The sequence below is a fragment of the Uloborus diversus genome, chromosome 6 (assembly GCF_026930045.1).
Source record: "Uloborus diversus isolate 005 chromosome 6, Udiv.v.3.1, whole genome shotgun sequence".
NCBI classification, from domain to species: domain Eukaryota; kingdom Metazoa; phylum Arthropoda; class Arachnida; order Araneae; family Uloboridae; genus Uloborus; species Uloborus diversus.
Window position 1 is genome coordinate 9711924 of NC_072736.1, and position 19006 is coordinate 9730929.

Genomic DNA, 19006 nt, shown 5'->3' on the forward strand with positions numbered 1-19006 from the left:
ATCATCAGTTGTGAAACCGAAAAGTAAAATAAATTGCATACTTGATTGAAAGATAGTGTGTGTATAAATGTACTGTAAGCTAACAAGGAGAGGTTACGGTCTCGGAAATTCAGATCGGGATGAGATTTGGCATATTAGTAGTATCCCTTAAGGGTACTCTCAGGGTAAAGTAATAAAGCGCACTAGCCATAAAATTCCGAGAAAACAGCCTTTAAAGATTTACGCGCAACTTATTAACTAGTAGAGATTGTTCGTAAACAAGCGCCCGGTGGTCATGTGGGCAGCGCGCTGGGGTTCCATGCGGTCAATCCGGGTTCAAATCCACTGCGAGTTTTTTCATTTTTGTTCATTTATAAAGTGACTATTACCGCTTTTTGCAGTTTGCAAAACTCTATTTACTATTCTCACAAACAAGTGATTACACATTTTTAGATATTATAAACTTTGACGAAGTAAATGATTTTTGCAATAAAAACATAATCAGTTTCTTTGTGGATGAGTAAGAATGTTGTTTTATTGCATATAAGCAGGTAGTCAAATTTTAAAAAAACCTAACCGTACTTATCGAGCAATGGTTTTGCTCCTTGATTCTGTTATTTGTAAATTTATCGTCTGCTGTATTTTTCATTGAATATTCAACTCTTTATTTTCCATCTATTATTGTTTGCAATGTTCATATTTGTTTTCATCATTAAATTTATTTATCGTCTGTACTGTATATTAGACTGGAACATTCTATACCGTGAAAAAGGATTTCAGTTTTTAAAATATTGTGAATCGAAATGGTCGGTTATTGAAGTAATCCTGAAACAAATAAAATCTGTTGGCAAAATGGATCAACATTCATTGCACAAGGAATTGTTGAAGCAGAGATTAAAAGATGCGGTCGTTTATTACGAGAGCTTGCTTACTGAAAACCATTTGATTGCAGCAGAATCATCAAGTTCAATTTCTCATGAAGCAGTGTTAATGGGCGAAGAAATTTATGAACGTACTATGGATATGCTGGTTGAAAAAATATTTGTAACTGATGACGAACTTGCTCATGAAAATGAAAACTGTGAGGAGGAACCTTTTGAGCAAGTCGAAATTCAAAGCTCATCAGCTGAATACGAACCAAAAGAGAAAAAAAGAAGAGAGGTAGAGCATCTTCCTTTGGATTACAAAATTAAAGTTGTGAACATAGCAACGGCTCACCCCTCATGGAATCTACAAACCTTACAAAAAAAAGGTTAAAAAAAAAATGAATATTTATCGCAATGGGAGAAAGAAATAAAAAATGGAGGAAATCTATTAGATCAGTGTTTTTCAACCTGTGGGTCGCGACCCCCCAGGGGGTCGCGAAGCCTTTGTAGGGGGGGTCGCGAGAACTCAGTAAAAAATCAATAAATTTTAAAAAGGTAGATATATTAAGAAAAAAGTCGCGAGAACTCAGTAAAAAATCAATAAATTTTAAAAAGGTAGATATATTAAGAAAAAAGTTTACAAAATGATACTCGTTATGTTATTTATACACATTACACATTAACATACTACACATATCACACATTACCAAAAAATAAAATCTTCGAGTACTCGTTCATTTTAATGTGAAGGTTGCGCTTGATTTTGTTCAATCAATTTCTCCCATCGTGGATCCGTTTTTGCAACATTAAGTATTAAATCGTTTTCCAAATTTAAGCGATTCCTTAGTTTACTTTTTATTTGGGCCATTGATGAAAATGTCAACTCGCACAAGTACGAGGTAGCAAATGGAATCAAACACTTCAAAGCCTCGTTTGTTAATTCTGGGTATTCTGTTTTTCTTTTTAACCAAAAGGTATCCAAATTTTCAGACTTGAATTCCAATTGTAACATCCCATCGGCAGATAATTCTAGCAGATTCTCTTTGAGCTTAGTTGCTAAATTCGCCTCATTTATAGCTGCATTTAAAAACGGATTTAAGATCCATCTTTGCCCAGTGCTATCCGATATCTCTTGCACTGAGAAGTAATGACATAATTCTTTCTTCAAATTATCTAACACCATTTTCATACCAGATATATATGAATTGATGTTTATCTCGCTTCCGACTTCTTCAATGAAAGACTGTGTCGACGAAAATGAATCAAAGTTGTTTTGATTTATAGATGATGACCAGAATTCAATTTTTTTGATAAAGGCATGGAGTTTGTCTTTTGCTGTAATGACATTTTCATCCCGCCCTTGAAGACACTTATTCAAGTTATTTAAATGCTCAAATAAGTCCGAAAGAAAAGCCAGTTTCAAAAGGAATTCCGGATCAGAAATGAATTCAGAGTAATGTGACTTGGCTTGCTGTAAATATACTAATAGTTCAGCGCGAAGTTCCATAACTCTGGTCAGTACTTTGCCTTTCGATAACCACCTAACCTCTGTATGGTAAAGCAAATTTCGGTGGAGAGCCCCCATATCATCACAAATGAGTCGAAACAATCGAGTCTGCAACGCTTTTCCTTTAATAGAATTTACAATACTAATAATAATATGTAGAACTTGACTGTATTCTTGTGGCAAGGTTTTGGCTGCAAGAGCTTGGCGATGGAGAAAGCAGTGCATCCAACAAGCGTTTGGCATCTGTTCTTTCAGTCTAGCAATAAATCCACTCTTCGCACCAGTCATGGCTTTTGCTCCGTCACTACAAATAGCAATGCATTTTTGTGCCCAATCGATATTCATATCTTGCGTAGCTTCAATGAATATGTCATGCAAGCATTGACCTGTAGTATTTGTGGGAAGTGTCTTGCAAAATAGTATTTCTTCAATTAATTTTTCATTGGATTCAAAACGCACAAAAGCTACAAACTGCGCACAACCCGCAATATCCGTTGATTCATCAAATTGCAAGGACACAAAAGAACTTTTCTTTATTTTTTCTATGACTTGATCACGAACATCAGTCGCCATATTGCTTATCCGGCGTTGAATAGTATTGTCAGAGAGAGGTATACTTTTGAGCTTTTCGATCTCTTGCTTGCCAAACATAATCTCTGCTATATCTAAAGCCGCTGGTAAAATCAAATTTTCGGCGATAGTGTGAGGTTTTCCTGCTTTAGCCACACGAAAAGCTACTCGATAACTAGCAAGCAACGCTTTCTCATTTAGGTTGGACATTTGTCCTATAGCAGTTTTTTGATGTTCAAGAGCTTTTAATTTTCGCTCAAAAAATTCCACGGGTTTATTTTTTTCATTAGGATGTTTTGTGTTTAGGTGGCGTACCAACTTCGATGGCTTCATGCTTTCTCTTGACAAAATTTCAAAGCAAATTACGCACTGCGGTTTATTGTCAATCACAGTAAACCCAAATTTCAAATAATTCTCGTCATAAAGACGTTTTTTCTTTATTCCACTACTCCCGCTAGACGTTGATAGTTCTGATGATCTTTTCAGAAATTTATCCATTTTCAATGAAAACAAACAACACAAATAAATACGTAAAACAAGTGTTTGATATCTTACACACAGTCCGTATAACACCGTAGTTTCACTTCCGAATCGTTTTCACGTATCGCGGTCTTGCTTCCGATTTCACTTGCTTTGCGCTCATGCACTCAACTGCAACTGCCGTAGCCGACCGCCCCTTTTATAGGCCTGCGCATTCTAGCGAGAATCATCTCGAAGCGTAATGAAACGTCTCGAAACCTGTGGACCTTTCGCGCGGGGGACTACCACTGCCATCTGTCGGTAGCACTCGGAACCTGTACTGTTTTACGTACTTAATTATATATTTATATTCGAATCCTAATAACGCAAACGCCTAAAACTTTTGTATGGATTAAATATTTTTAACATACATAAAATAAAAAAGGTCGGGGGGGGGGTCGCGAAATATTTTTTGATACTAGGGGGGTCGTGTCATGAAAAAGGTTGAAAAACACTGATCTACAAAATAAAATAATGAATTGGTTTATTGTAAGCCAATAAATTGGCCATTTGACTCAAGATTTAAATGGCTCGGGATGCAATAACATTTTCAATCTTGTCTTCTTACAGCAAATGCTTCATCACCTTAGGCTCAAATGGTTAACCTACAAAATAAAATAATAAATTGGTTTATTGTAAGCCACTAAATTGGCCATTTGACCCAAGAATTAAATGGCTCGGGATGCAATAACATTTTCAATCTTGTCTTCTTATGAGAAGTACTTTATCACTTTAGGCTTAAATGATTAATCTACAAAATAAAGTAATAGATTTGTTGATTGTAAGCTAATAAATTGGCAATTTGACTCAAGAATTAGTTGGCTCAAGATGCAATAACATTTTCAATTCTGTCTTCTTGGGGCAAATGCTTTATCACTTTAGGCTCAAATGGTTAATCTACAAAATAAAATAATGGATTTGTTGATTAACTGCAAACTGTCATAGTATGGTCTCAGTAAAGCTGAAAATCATGATAGTTGAGAAAAACTGCAGATTAAAAACAATGTAACCTATTAGTGCAGGAAGCCAATTAGAGCTTAAAAATAAAATTTATAAAAAGGAGGGTATGAATGTGAGAGGGCTTCCTAAGAAAATTAGTTTGTTAGGTATAGGAATAAATGGAAAGAGTAACACAAAAAAAAAAAAAAAAAAGACATAAAACAGTATCAAATGAGAAAAGAAAAAAAAAACCATCAATATACTATGCTTAAGCTAAGATATTGATAGATATAATCTCTGGATATAATAAATATATATATATACTTTTTTTCTTTAATTTAAAAAAACAGTTCTGTGTAAAATTATCACTGATGAAAAGATTTTAATTTATATTAATTACAGAAATTGTACTTTATGATTTTGGGTGTAACATTTTGGAATTTTTTTTTTTAGCATCAATGAAAAGCCTTTGTCAAATATTAGATTATAAAAAACAAACAAATTCAATTAACTTAAGATGAACAATGAAGTAACTATCTTAATTAAATTTACTAAAAAGGTTACAGAAAATACCATTCATATTTTTCAAAAAAAAATGTGTTAAATGTGGTGTAATGTTCAAAAACAAAATCACCTCTGACGGAAATTGATTGCCTTAATTTATACAGCTTTTCTTTCTTTGTGTTTTGTAAATAAGTTAAATACCACAAATAAGTTTAATTTTAATTAAAAGATAGGTTTTTTTTTTTTTTTTTACTCCAGACTTTTTTTCACTATACTCACAAAAAAAAAAAAAAAAAAACTTGAATTCCAAACATAACATTTTATATGAAAGGAAGCAGCAGCTCTTTTCTTGATGGAAAAATGTATCTAAAGTGGATTTGATTTCAACTTGTCTAGTTTTAATTTGAAGCTAAAAAATTTGTCTATATGTTTGTATAGGTTTTATGTTTTCTAGCAAAATCCTAATTATAAAGGTATTAGTTTTGTTGGACTATGTTACATTGTTAAACACGAGGCATTGTTACACTTTTATTTAAAAAAATATTACACTACATATCCTACATAAAATAGATCTGTCCAAAATAGGCTCGATCATGATCATTTCCCCCATCTATGTATTTTTATCAATTAATTATCATTGACTTTTAAATGGAGCTTGCACTTGAAACTTACATTTCTGCTGTTTTTGTAAGAAAAATAATTTAATTAATATTGGCTCTTATGTATAAATTATACTGAACTAAATTGTTTGCTTCGATAAAAATTACTTATACTTTGTAAGCATAAATCTTAAGGTAATTAAGTACTTTGAAATAACATTTAAAACTATCCTTCCTTTTCTTCTGTTTAGTTTTTTTTTTCTTTTTTTCTACGGAAAAAATGCCGAGCTTGATTTGCAACAAGTAAAGGCTTGGGGAATTGAAAATTGTAACACAAAGAAATTAGTAGCCACTTTAAAATGGTTGAATAAAAACTATTAAAATTAATTCAATGTGAATGACAATCAATTACATTTTTCTATTTTAAAAATAAAAGTTTTAAAAGTTTTTAATTTTTCTTTCCCTTTTCCTGATTTAATCAACTCATTCTGCATATTTTCGTTTAAAATAATCCTTTCATTTTCAACAGAAACATTAATCTAAATAGTATATTTTAAGAATATTATATGAATACACTGATCTATTTTGAACCAATACATTTTATGATTATATAAATATTTAATTATGATGTCAATGCAAAGCAAGGTCTGTTTGAATATTTTACGAGAAAAACATTCCTGTTCTTAAAAAAAAAATTTGAATATTTCCTAAAACAATTTTAATCATAAGTGCCTGAAAAACTGGCTTTTTAAAATTATCAACTTGAAGTTAATAATATTATGTTCATAAACATATGTATGAACAAGCAATCAATTATAAGTATTTTGCATGATTTGTGATAACTTTTAATATGTTCTCTAAATACATTAATATAAGTTTAAGTGTTGTTTTAATTTTAATTTCTCCAATTCAGGAGCACTTCTCTTAATCATAGAAGAAACTTTCAGAAAAATATTACAATATATCAACACAGTAAATAGTAGAGAATCAGTTTTGTCTTGAATTTAAATGTTTTTGTGCAGTTTGATTTATTACTTGAGAGATGCATGGCTTCGATACTTCAAATTATATACATAAATTTACATGAAATATTGTTTCTTTCTTTTTTCCTAATCAAAGAGTGAAAACATGAAGTGTACATGTTTTCATTGAATGCTTATTTCATGGTATGATTATTAGTACATGTAAGTATGCAGTTGGGACTTCATTTTACAAACCTCTAATTTACAAACACTCACGATTTTACAAACTCATCAGGATTGAATAATCGTTCATTGAATTAATGCTCATTGTTTTACAAGCCTTCAATTCTATGAACTTTTATTAGTGCCCCAAAGAGTCCGTAAAATTAAGCATCAACTGTTTTTAAGGAAGATTTGAACTGAAAAATTGGCTTTTTTTTTTAATATCAGCAATTTTTTTTGTCTTTAAACTCAAACCTCTTTTTTTTTTTTTTTTTTTTGGCACCTTGATAATGCAAATAAAGTTGCAGAAAACACAGGAAATGAATTAAATAAATAAAAATAGTAATTATTAGATGAATGAAAGGATAAAACTGAAGGTCTAAAAAGAAGAATCCAGAAAACTGCCTGACCAGATGCCAAAATTTAGTGACTGCGCCAAGCCTCAAGTTACCAAAGTATTCCATTTTTTTGTTAACTAATGTAATATAAATATTATAAGAGAATCACCTACACTTTGAAGTGTTTATACATGTATTTAATACAAAAAAAAAAAAAAAAATTCTTTTTATTCATATGTTATACCAAAAATAAAAAAAAGATTGTATATATTAAGGAGTTTATTGATTTGCTTATTTTGTGATGTAATTACTGTCAGAATGATTTTAATTTGGTTACAGCTAGAGAGTAGAACATATCGTCACCTCAGAGCAACAGTAAGATATTTTAGTGTTATTTCTGGTATTACATATCTTACTGTTGCTTTGAGGTGACGATATGTAGATTTCAACTACTTAACTCACCTACTATGTTAAACAGTTCACTTTGTTCTCAAACTTTCTGTTTTCTAGAAAATAAGTTGTAATCATTTTGCATTTATAAATATGCATATTTTGTACTATTAATGTAAATATTAGTTGGCCCCCTTCAATACTCATACTTACAAGAAAACATTTCCTAGATTTTACCATGTTTTTCTTTGATATTTTCACATTAGTTGGCCCCCTTCATTACTCATACTTACAAGAAAACATTTCCTAGATTTTACCATGTTTTTCTCTGATATTTTCAAACCATTTTAATAGAATTTTTATGCAACTTTTCTGTAAGAACTTGGACCAAAAAACTTGCTTGTCACATGAAAAAAAAGGAAGTCAAGTTTTAACCCATTCTTCAATTAAGTGAGGAAAACTGATTTTTTTTTTTTTTTTCATCTGGTACGAAGCTGTCACATAAATATTCTTGAAGTGCAAATGATTACGAGTCAAAACATTATAATTTTTTAAAAAAATAATTTTTGCAACAAAAGCATGATTCTCAAGTCACATGTTAATTTCTCTTTACTGTGATAACTTTGATGAAAATATATTTGTTTTTAAGTGTTTCTTTTCCTGAAATTTTTTTAGAGTAGCAGCTCTTTTGACGTAAACAGAAATTAAATTAGACTTTTTCTGTTCAACAAAATGTTTAGTGATTCTTTTTTTTTTTTTTTTTTTAATCAAGTTTTTTTGTTTACATTAAATTTATTGTAGCAGCTTGTTTTGCATGAGTGATGCATTTAATTAGTGTGTTATCTCTAATATATGCAGATAAGTTTTTTGATTTAATGCTCATTACCTACAAATATGCAGATTAAAATTATTTCTACAAAATACAGTACAAAACTACATTCATTGAAATTCACAATTCTTTTTTTCTTTTAAAAATTTTAGGGTCCCCTCCCCCCCCCCCCCCCCCCAACATAGAAATAGTCAGCGGATTCTCCCAAATATCACATCAGAGCGTCACACTATTTCTGCTACCAGGATCTTGGTTAACTTAAGTTTAACATTGAACTCTTTCTTTTGCACTGTGCATATTTACTCAATAAATCATTATTATAAAATTGCTACAATCATATTTAAAAAAATTAATTATACTTTGTATTTACCCTTTGTGACATGCTACATTAATATCAAATTCAAAATCATAAAACTTAAAATACAATCCTAGAATAATTTGACAAAAAGCGTAAAAGTTTTTTTTTGTGTGTGAAATAACAGAGAAGTCATGTGAAACTTATTGAATGTGTATTTCTTTATAATGAATTAATGTTTTGTAAGTAAATGTTACTGTAACCAAAAGTATTGTGATATCAAGAAAATTATAATAAAAACTTATCGAAAAAAATCCCTTATTCTTTAGCTTAACTCACTTTTATGACACTCCCATGAACTGAAGTTCAATCATCAAAATTGCAAGAATAAACCTCAGAGCAAAAATATTTAATTGGAAACGTTTAAAATGTTTCTTAATGTATAGGGTGATCCAAAAGTACGCAGACTTTATAAAACCTTATAATTATTGAACATTGAACCATTTGAAAATGAAAAATATTAGGGGGTAAAACTGTTTGGAGGGTCAAAAATACTGACTTTACTGACCAAAATTTATAAAATACTGACCAATACTGAGTAAATTAAAAAAATTAACAAACTTTGGAGTAACAAAAAAGAGTATCATATTTAGTGGAATAGATACTTGCTTTGTTTGCAATATGCAGCAACATAATATACATCTAATTTGGTACAAATTTTGACTGAAAGTTTAAGTTTAATTCATATATTTATTGTATAATGAAGAAAACTTTTCTGAAACTAGGAAAATAAATTAAAAGATCTAGCAACTGTTTAAAATATTAATTAAGTGATTGAGAGCAGTTTTTCATTCATGTGTTTTTTTTTCTTTGAAAACTCAGTGGAAAAAATATATAAATTATACACTTATTCTTGTTAATTTTTAGTTAAGAAAATCTTTTAGTAAAATTCACATTTAGAAGATTGTTTTCAATACTAATAAGCAAATATTTTGGCAAGCAAAAATTACACCCTGTCCCAAAAATATAGACACAAGCATGAAATACAATTCACAGTAACAAATACAAATAGAGCGATTTATATCACATATGTGTACAGGGGCGCCGACTTGCAAAAATTATTGAGGGGGCTAGACGTCACCGGGGGTTTAGGGGGTTATGTAATCCCACGGAGGTCCCCCCCCCCCCAAATAAAGGTCAGATTTTTGTACCTTGAAAATACCAATTTACATACTTTCTGGTGTGTTTAATTTAAACAAACAAATGTGACATGGCATTTTCAACGTAAAACAATCTAAAAATTGGTGTACAAATTTACTGATTCAACTAGATTATGTCACTTGGCTTAGAAAGAGGCATTTTTTTGTTCTTTTCTACGGGGAGCCGTGCAGTGCCGTAGCGAGGCATTGAAAAAGGTAGGGCACTTGACTTGCATGAAAGGGCACTCCCAGAAATGCTGACTTAAAAAAATATATTGTGGGGGGGGGGGGGGTCTTGCCGTAGGAAATTTTTTAAAATTTGATATGAAAAATAGTGAGCTTCAAAGTTTTTTTTAAAGCATTTTAAAGTCATGTAATCAACATTGGAACCCGAAAACTCGACACGCCTGACACATATTTTTTGGCTTTGAAAAAAGAAAAAAATAAATACAAACACGCACAGTATTTTTGTAAAAAGATAATTTAATTTACGCATGTTTTTTTTAAGACCCTTGTTTTTTTCATTAGTGATATCTGCTGACATATTCAAGTGTAAACGCAGTCTCTCAATGTCTAGGTCATTTTTGAAAAACTCAGTTGATTTTTCAAATTTTGTTTCACTTTTGTTAAATAAAAGCAATCACTCCTGTTCAACTGCAATGACCTATGTGAGTCCAGTTGATGTAAACCGCCCAATAATGCAAGATTGTGCCATTTCACAAACCTCAATGTATTGCCTTGTAGTACTTTGGGATTTTGAAAGTGTAGGGTGAGCTGGCTTCGTTGTTTTCATACTTCTTTGGTATACGTCGATTCCGAGGAAGCGGAAGGATCATCATTTTGTGAAGGTTTTTCTTTTAAACACAATTCCCAGAAGTATTCAAAACTATCACGCCTCCCATTTAATATACAAATGAAACCCTCATATATTTTTTCCAGATCAGCAACACAGCAAGAGAGCGCTGCCCACCGGAAACAGACTTGAGACTTGATCAGTAAGTTCGCGCACTGGGACAAATCCTTAGTGTGCTTGCAGCACCGTAACACCATCGTTATTCATACCACTCGTTTTCAGTTAACCTGCTTACTACCAAAATAATTATTTGTTTTAACTCATTACTGAATGTATTTTACAAGGTAAACTATCTTCAAACAAGGAAAATAAAACATAAATTTATGAGTTTAGAAAGCATAATATAGCTAATAATTTTCTTAATTTATTGGGGGGGCTCTGCCCCCTTAAAAATATTTTTGAGGGGGCTCGAGCCCCCTCAGGCCCCATGGAGTCGGCGCCACTGTATGTGTATAATGATAACCAGTACTTCAAACACAAGTTAGGATGATTTATTTTAAAAACACCATGTGTTGAACTTATTAAGAAAACTAGAAAAAGGGGTGTCTCATAGTTACAAAAACTTTTTACTTTATGAGTTATATTAAAGGTGGGCTGTGGTAGCCCGATCGGTAGAGTGTCGGATTCGGGGCCGGAGGGTCCTGAGTTCGAACCTCAACGGTCGAAGATCCACATTAAATATGCTGGTGGTTTCAATGTCCTCCAAGTGAAACGATACCTCTGGGGGTGCTAACACCAGGTAGCTATTAGCTCCTGGCCTAGTTCTAAATTCTCATTAACTGTTCGATCCGATGATGGTGCTGCCATCTATCGGTATAAAAAATAATGGAGGCAAGGCACTTAGTATGCAGTCCTCGACATAAATACAGTTGTATTCAGTTGTGACTCGGAATCGAATATTAAAGGTAGAGAAACAGTTACAAATGAAAATATGAAAGTGTGTTTCCATTACCTCTGGTTACTTCAAACATATGGTTTTCCATCGTAAGTATCAAGTTTTTCCTGTGTCAAAAGGTATTGGCTTCTAGTTTCACATAATTTTGGTGCCCGATGTTGCCCAAGGGCAGATCCAAATTTATCAAGGAGCGGGTGAGTTTTTTTTTTTTTTTTACTATCACCTCTCCAATTATCTGATCTACATCCATTCTAAAACTGCATTTTATAAATTCAGTTTCGTAATAATTCCGGGGAAATGTTTCAAATTCCCCTCCTCCTAACATCATCAAAAATCGTCTAAAACTGAGCCTTTTGGATCTTCAGATTCGAAAAATTACCAGAAGAAAGTAACTGAATATATTCCTTTATTCCTTCCCCTAACACTAACCCAAACCCTGAGGCACAATAGCACATGAAGGCCAAGGCCTACTGTACCCAACTCAATTTTCCTGACCAGGGGCTCTGGTGTGCAAGGCAGATGTCCCGGTTATGTGGTCAGCCTAATGCGGAACCCCCAGTGTTGGGTTCACATTTAATCTACCCACTGAAGGGATGACTAGCTGAGTCAACCATGCCCAACCCGGGAACAGAACTCAGGCCTGTGGCATGGGAGCGGGAAATACTACCATTGAGTCACTGGGCTTCTCCCCTAACAGGACTACCCTAGATATAAACAATCCCATCTTTCAAAGCTTAAATTTTGAAAAATGCCTGGTGGAAGACCTCCAAACATCACCAAAGGTCAAGAAATAACCTGTGCTGAGAAAAAAGTGGAGAAAACCAACGTAATTATAGCACAAATATACAATCTGTATATTTGTGCTATAATTATGTTGGTTTTCTCCAAATATCACCAAAGACCGTTTAAAATTGCCCTTTTGAATTTTCTGGGAGGGAGAATTAAACCATATTCCTTACCTTAAAATCATATCAAAGATGGCCTACATTCTCGTTTTTGGACCTCAATTCAAAGAAACTACTGGTGCAGGGTAATCCCTGTATCCGTCCTTGCTATCGCCACACGTTTAACATTGGATTTAAGTTTGGACTAGATTTCATCTTTTGGACGATGGCAATATTCCATGACATTGATATTATTTATGCATGTTGAACTATAGATTTGTTGAGTTGGATGCATTAGTAGGCGCTTTGTCTTGCTGAAATACAGTTTGGTCCACTCAGCAAATCCTGTATTGGAATAAGAAAGTCCTCTAATACTTGCTAATAGTCGAGAAATCTCATTTTCTTGTTACAAACTGTCAAATAAATGGACTTTTCTTATGCTAATTCATAAGAATGCAACTTTGAATTGGAAGGAGGAAGTTTACGGTTTCCATCAGTTCTGATTTTGGAGGCAACGTTCCATACTTTTAGAGATATTTTAATCAGTAAAAGAATGCCAACATCTAAAAATATAGTCTAATTTACGAAAAAAAAATTGCTTCAGGGGTGCTACCCCCTAACACCCCGACTTTTTTGTGTGTACCACTTGCCTATGATAAAAAGTTCATGATTATGGGAAACCCTATTTTCTGTTTTTCTAAATAAATTGAACATATGATGCAGGGTGCCCTGCCCACCTTCCTAAGATCAAGGTGATCGTAAAATAGAAATTCAGGTCAAAATCTTTTTTTTTATTACAATTCCTTATTCGTAGAAAGGAAATAAAGTAAAATGAATCAATGATCCTTTAAATTCCTGACAATCTTATTAATTTATTTCTATTTGATTTTTTTTTTTTTTTTTTTTTTTTTTTGCCATCAGCCAAGGGCATCGGCAATCAGCCATTTGAAGGAAAACAATCGGTCATCTTTGAACAATCGGCATTGGCCCATTGGCCAAAAAATGACATTGGTCGAGGCGTACATTTTAGTCAAACCTAACAAATACAAAATGTTTTTTCTCACTATAAACAAAAATTCTCCTTTTTTCTAAACATTCCTATGAAAACTGCATTATTGTATTGTAAATAGTTCAATAATTATAGGGTTTTGAAAAGTCTGCTGACTTTTGGATTACCTTGGCATAAGAAACCAACCAAGATATATAAATTAAACTTAATTTTATTTTAAATTAACTTTAATTTCAGACAAGTTAATAGTATGTACAAATAATAGCAGTTTAATAACCTTTTAATAACTTAATTTTCCAGTCAAAACTGATAATGACTGAAAACTTAAAAGAAAATTTGGGTAGCTTACATTTTACTTTACAATGTTTGAAGATTTTAGGATGAAGATTGTTTTGTTCCACCTAATTTAAAATAACTTTCTGAGTCTTGTTCAACGCATTGAAGATAGCATACAAGTGTTTTGAAAAACAGTAGTTTAAAAAGAAGGGGAGTTGAAAAAGGTATAACATCAGTAAGTGCACGTATGGGCTCTATACACAGTAAAATTTTGCATCAAAAGCCCGACATCGATTTGCTCAGACTCTTATTTTCAATTGAATATTTAAAATGTTAATGAAACAAGTTGCTTACTTGATTACACTTTGATGAATTCTTAATTTTGTAAAAAAATATTTACACTGTCTTACATAATAGTTATCCAATTAAAAAACTATTTTACAAAAGATACCGTCACAGTAACTACTGCTCATTGACAAAGTCGTGACTAATGATTATTACTTCTTTTTACAAATGTGTTGCTTCAATTTTACATTATTTATATTTGGTGGATAGAAGACTTTTAATTGACCAACTTCAAAAAAGGAGGTTCAGAATTCATCGGCGAATTTTCATGCATGTCCCCCAATTAGTTGCAGACTCTAGAACCAATTTGAAAGGGTATACTTCTTATGTGATTCCACGGTAATTTGGTCTGTGTCTGATGAGGGGTCTTGGAGAAATCCAAGTAACTCTTCAAACACCGTACCTGCCAACATTCAAAGAAAAAAATCCAGTAGATTTTTCAATGTGGTGCTATATCGCTTTTTTCCATGAGGGGAAAATAGGGATTTTTTATTATCTTTTAAAGTACAATCATATGCAAGTTCCATGAGTTGATACACAGAGATTAATTAATGAAAATATTAAATGAAAGAATAAAAGTTAAAGTAATACTTTTTCAATGAAAAGTTATTTAGGGAAAAAAAGAATTTCAATTATCTGTAAAAATACAATCATAGGCAAGTTTTTCCAGGTCTTCAACAAGATTTAATCTACTTTTTTCGGCCACAAAGTGCCCGATAATAGCCGTCATTTTGTGTACAAGATTCCAATGCGCTAAAGTTTGAAATTGAGTAGGAAACTTTCAAACCATGAAGTAAAAGTGCTAAAATGATGTAAAAATTTATTTTAAAAGGGTTTATTTTTTTTCATTTTCAAGAAAATCCCTAAATGGAGGGATTTTTTTTTCCAGAGATTAATAAAAACCGGGAGATTTTCTATAAAAATTGGGAGACCGGGGAGAGATGTTAAAAATCTGTGAGTCTCTCGAAACATCTAGTAGAGTTGGCAGGTATGAAACACTCTTCCTATAAGAGTTTATAAGAGGTGCCCACTTAAAAAGTGATTAGAAATTTAAAAATTGTATGTAATTAATTAGGTATTAAAATATATTATTGTATAGTAATTAAAATCAATGTTTATTTTATAATTGGGTGCATAGTTTAGTTGATTTTTGCACTGGAATTGTAAAATGAATTTGATTTATAGGTTTGGGTAGAAAATCGTATGAAAGTGTAATTAATTATTTAATATTTTTGCTTCCTGGATGTTATTTGAAGACTTTTTTTTTCATTTAAAAATATTTTTTTTAAGGAAAAAAAATCAGAGGTTTACCTTTCATTATTGTGATTTTTGTACACAGAATGACATAAAATAACTCATGCAACTAAAAAAAAAACATTTTCAGTACTAATAATCTTATAGATGTCACTTATCGAATCACACTCAAATTTTTGTGAAAGGTTCTTAGTTTCAAGTCCAAAAAAGTCTCTTATTACACTTTTCTGCAAGATAAAAAGGTTTTTCAAGAGCACCTTCTAGACTATTTCGAATTATTTGATACGTACATTTTCTCTTATAATGAAAAAAAGTGTCTATTTAAAAAAAGAACTAATATCTTTATTTTCCAATGTATGTAAAATAAAAATACAAAAATGATTCATCACATAAAGATAGTGTCCAGTTGTCAAAATAAAAAGTCCATGAAATGTTTCGGAACATTATTTTATCTAGTAAAAGATCGAAGGTGCCTTTGGTTCATATCTCTTCTTCCACCTCCTCTGTTTGGTGATCCAGGCAAAATAAATCTAGACCATAAAGTACAAATGATGGCATTAATGGACACTGGAAAACAAGTTCTCAACACATTCTGCAGGTGTCAGGGAGAAATAATATCAGGGAAATGGGGGAACTGTCCTTCGGTATATCTAGGGAGCCTTGGTGCAGTTCTTCTAGTCTTGCACTACCAATAATATCTGCATTGAGAGTACATAACATAGTTAGAACATGTGTTCTAATACACAAGCTTTGTTTTCACACCTAATTAAACTTTTTTAACTAAAAATTAAATTGTTTTTTAGAGAAAAATCTAAAGTTACATTCAGTGGTGGATTGGGTCCCCAAGAAGCCACCTACTTCTACAATATAAGTCCAATTCATACATTTATTCAATAAAGGATTCAAATAAACTAACATATATTGTTTGTGAGCATCATAATTTGTTCAACTATTTTACATTTTGAGAGACACAAAAAAAAAAAAAAAAAAAAATTGAATTCTGAAATTTTTGAATTCAAATTATGTTTTTCGCAATCACGAGTTGCGACAGGACCCTACTCATTGGTTACTACCCTACTCCCTTGTTTCTAGACATGGCTCCTGTCCTGTCAAGCCTGGATGCGTGTGTATATTAGATATGTATGTGTAGGCTTTTGTATGTGTGTAGATCTGTGTGTATGCACGTTGGCGTGTGTGCATTTGTGTAAAGGCATGTGTGCGCATGTGTGTGAGCGTGCATGTGTGTAGGACATGGACACCACCGACCAGGAGCGGCTACCAGATGGAGTCACACCTGTATGTGAGGGTGAGGGTTGAAAAAGGCACGGACATCAAAGATGGTCAAATGAGAACAATAAGCAATCATGATTGCTCAAAAAAAAACCTCACGCTAACACAAAAAAGGTTTCTGAATTGAATAATCATTTTCATCAAACTCATAATATTGAAATTTTAATTATTCGACATTACTTTATGCTAATTTCTTATTAATTATTTTTTTTTTAAAGGTCAAAAATTCTCATTGCTGTAAATTTCTGAATACACAATTCAAATAAAATATAGGAAGCACTGCAGTTTCTGGCTGAAAGAGGCCAAGACTGCTCTGCTTACACAGGATCTGTCCAATGAGACATCTGCTTTTGTTTGCGCAAAATTAAAATGTTTTACCACCTTGGCTAATTTCTTAAACTGCCGTAAGGTGGTGCATTCAAGCTCTAGAACTGCAAATGCTGAACAATCAACGTATAAGCCGAAATCAGGTTTTTTTTCTCAAAAAGTTAAAAAACAATTGGCATGATATTGCCAAACTAGTAAAATGGTCGGAAATTTTTGCATCAAGCCTTTGCCAAGTTAAAGGCTAGATGATAAAATTTTAACTCTGTAACCCTATCTAAAGCAATCACATTACCCCCCTGCCCCCCTGCATTAGCAGCTCTAAAACAACTCACATTATTTGAAGTTTATTTCTTCTTTAAAAATATAAACAACACAAAAAGCACTACATTTGGCAGTGTTTAGCGATTTATCGCTTGCGCATGCATCACAGAAGAGCCGACATTTTTGAAAAAATTAGCACATTCATATATAAAAAAGCCTCTAACTGAATTGAAACCTACATCTTTGCTTCTCACATAAAAATTCCACTTTTGAAATTCACAAACCACCACTGATTTTTCTCATTTACTAAGTTATTTATTTACTTTTTCTTATTATTAAGTGTGAAAGTTTATAGCATCTAAATACATTGATGTTAAAGAAAAAGTTATTCACCAAATTCCATTTCATTAAAAACTTACAGGGTTCACACTAGGGAAAACTCCAAGGTGGGATGTTGTACCTTAACCAAAGTGCTAAATGAGATTGTTTTGGGGATTGTATTTAAATGGATTTTTCTGAGCGGGATACTTGAAACTATTGCGAGAATAGCAGTCTTGCATCCTAGCGTGAACCCTGTACATATCATGCAAAAAATACCACTAATCTACATACGAGGGAATTGCTATACTAATTCACAAAATTATCTAAAATTGAGTGTGAATACAGTTTCAATTAAATTTCAAAATGAATTCAGCTGCTAAAATGTAAAACCTACAGCATTACAGTTGACATATGAAACAGAACGGCGGCTAATTCCAAAAAATCTAAACTTTAAATGCAAAATATTATTAGGAAGTACAAAATAATGATTTGCATGAATGTACTAAATAGTAAATAGTAAACACTAATTTGTTTTCAAACATTAATATATATATTTTTTCTTTTTTTCATTTGCATCAAAAGCAGAAAAGTAGCATGTTTAGTAAGAATTGCTGCAATTGAATGAATCTATTCAATTAATTAAAATCATATGAATGAAGCATAAAAATATATTTCACTCCTGTCTCTTTAGAAGTGGGGGTGAGAGGGAGGACTAAAATATTAAAAATACATTTTTCCAAAAAGATTTCTTCTTTTTTTAATCAGGGGGGAAAATATTCCTATTCATTTGAGTTAGCTGCAACTTTGGATTCTTATCGGCATGAGGTCCTATGATTTTGAAAAAATTACATAGTGGGATTTTGCCCCTCCATGAGGAGAGAAAACCCTTTATATGGGGTTTCCTTATGCAAATCCAGTTTATGTCAGATCTTTGGCAAAGATCCTTTGATGCTCAGAAATACCCATATGGGGTTTTTCGCAAAAAAAAAGTTTGAAATAGAAAGCTTACACTTATCAATAACTAAATTTTTGGAGTTAAAAAATCCAAAGAGGTCTAAATTCTAATTTTGATTCACAATATTGCTCTTTTCTACATGTTGACGGGAAATTGCACACTATTTTTTTCATACTTTTTAGCCTGATCGGTAAACATATGTCGCTTTACACAACTTTTATTTTCGAGGTACATCTTGCAACGCATCTAGTCTTTAATCAGAGTGAAAGTTCAGAAAAATATGATGAACTATTTACTGTCACATGGACTAATCACATTTCATGAGAGACCAACTTTCTTCAACTCACGGTTAATTAGAGACCATCATGCACAAAGCAAAAACTTCTAGCTCACCTCTGATTCTGAGTTTTGTTCCTATCCTGCCAATGACCCTGGGTGTTCTGCCCCATTCCTCCAACCACTCTGGGGCCTCGATTGAACCTGTTCAGAGGAATTACATTGGAAGGTCTGCTCATGTCAGTGTAAGAATCACGATTCCTCTGTCCGGCGGGTCTACCGTCTTGCTGGTTGAAAGGTGAGTTGTAGTCACACCTGCAGAGTAAGACATGAAATACTTAG

General features: G+C 32.3%; 1 protein-coding gene across 2 annotated transcripts in view; it reads right to left on the reverse strand.

The window, feature by feature from the left end:
* Positions 1 to 15574: 15574 nt before the first annotated feature.
* The window catches only part of LOC129225271 (protein virilizer homolog), a 95576-nt gene continuing 92144 nt past the window's right edge, over positions 15575 to 19006 (reverse strand). The window contains exons 40-41 of one of the 2 annotated variants that reach the window (XM_054859855.1): positions 18782 to 18979; positions 15575 to 15764 (exon numbers count right to left, since the gene is read on the reverse strand). In XM_054859855.1, coding sequence (XP_054715830.1) covers positions 15683 to 15764; positions 18782 to 18979 — 280 coding nt within the window. In that variant the 3' untranslated portion in view covers positions 15575 to 15682. Of the gene's footprint in view, positions 15933 to 18781; positions 18980 to 19006 lie in introns of both variants that reach the window. The other variant, XM_054859856.1, reaches the window with a different exon arrangement.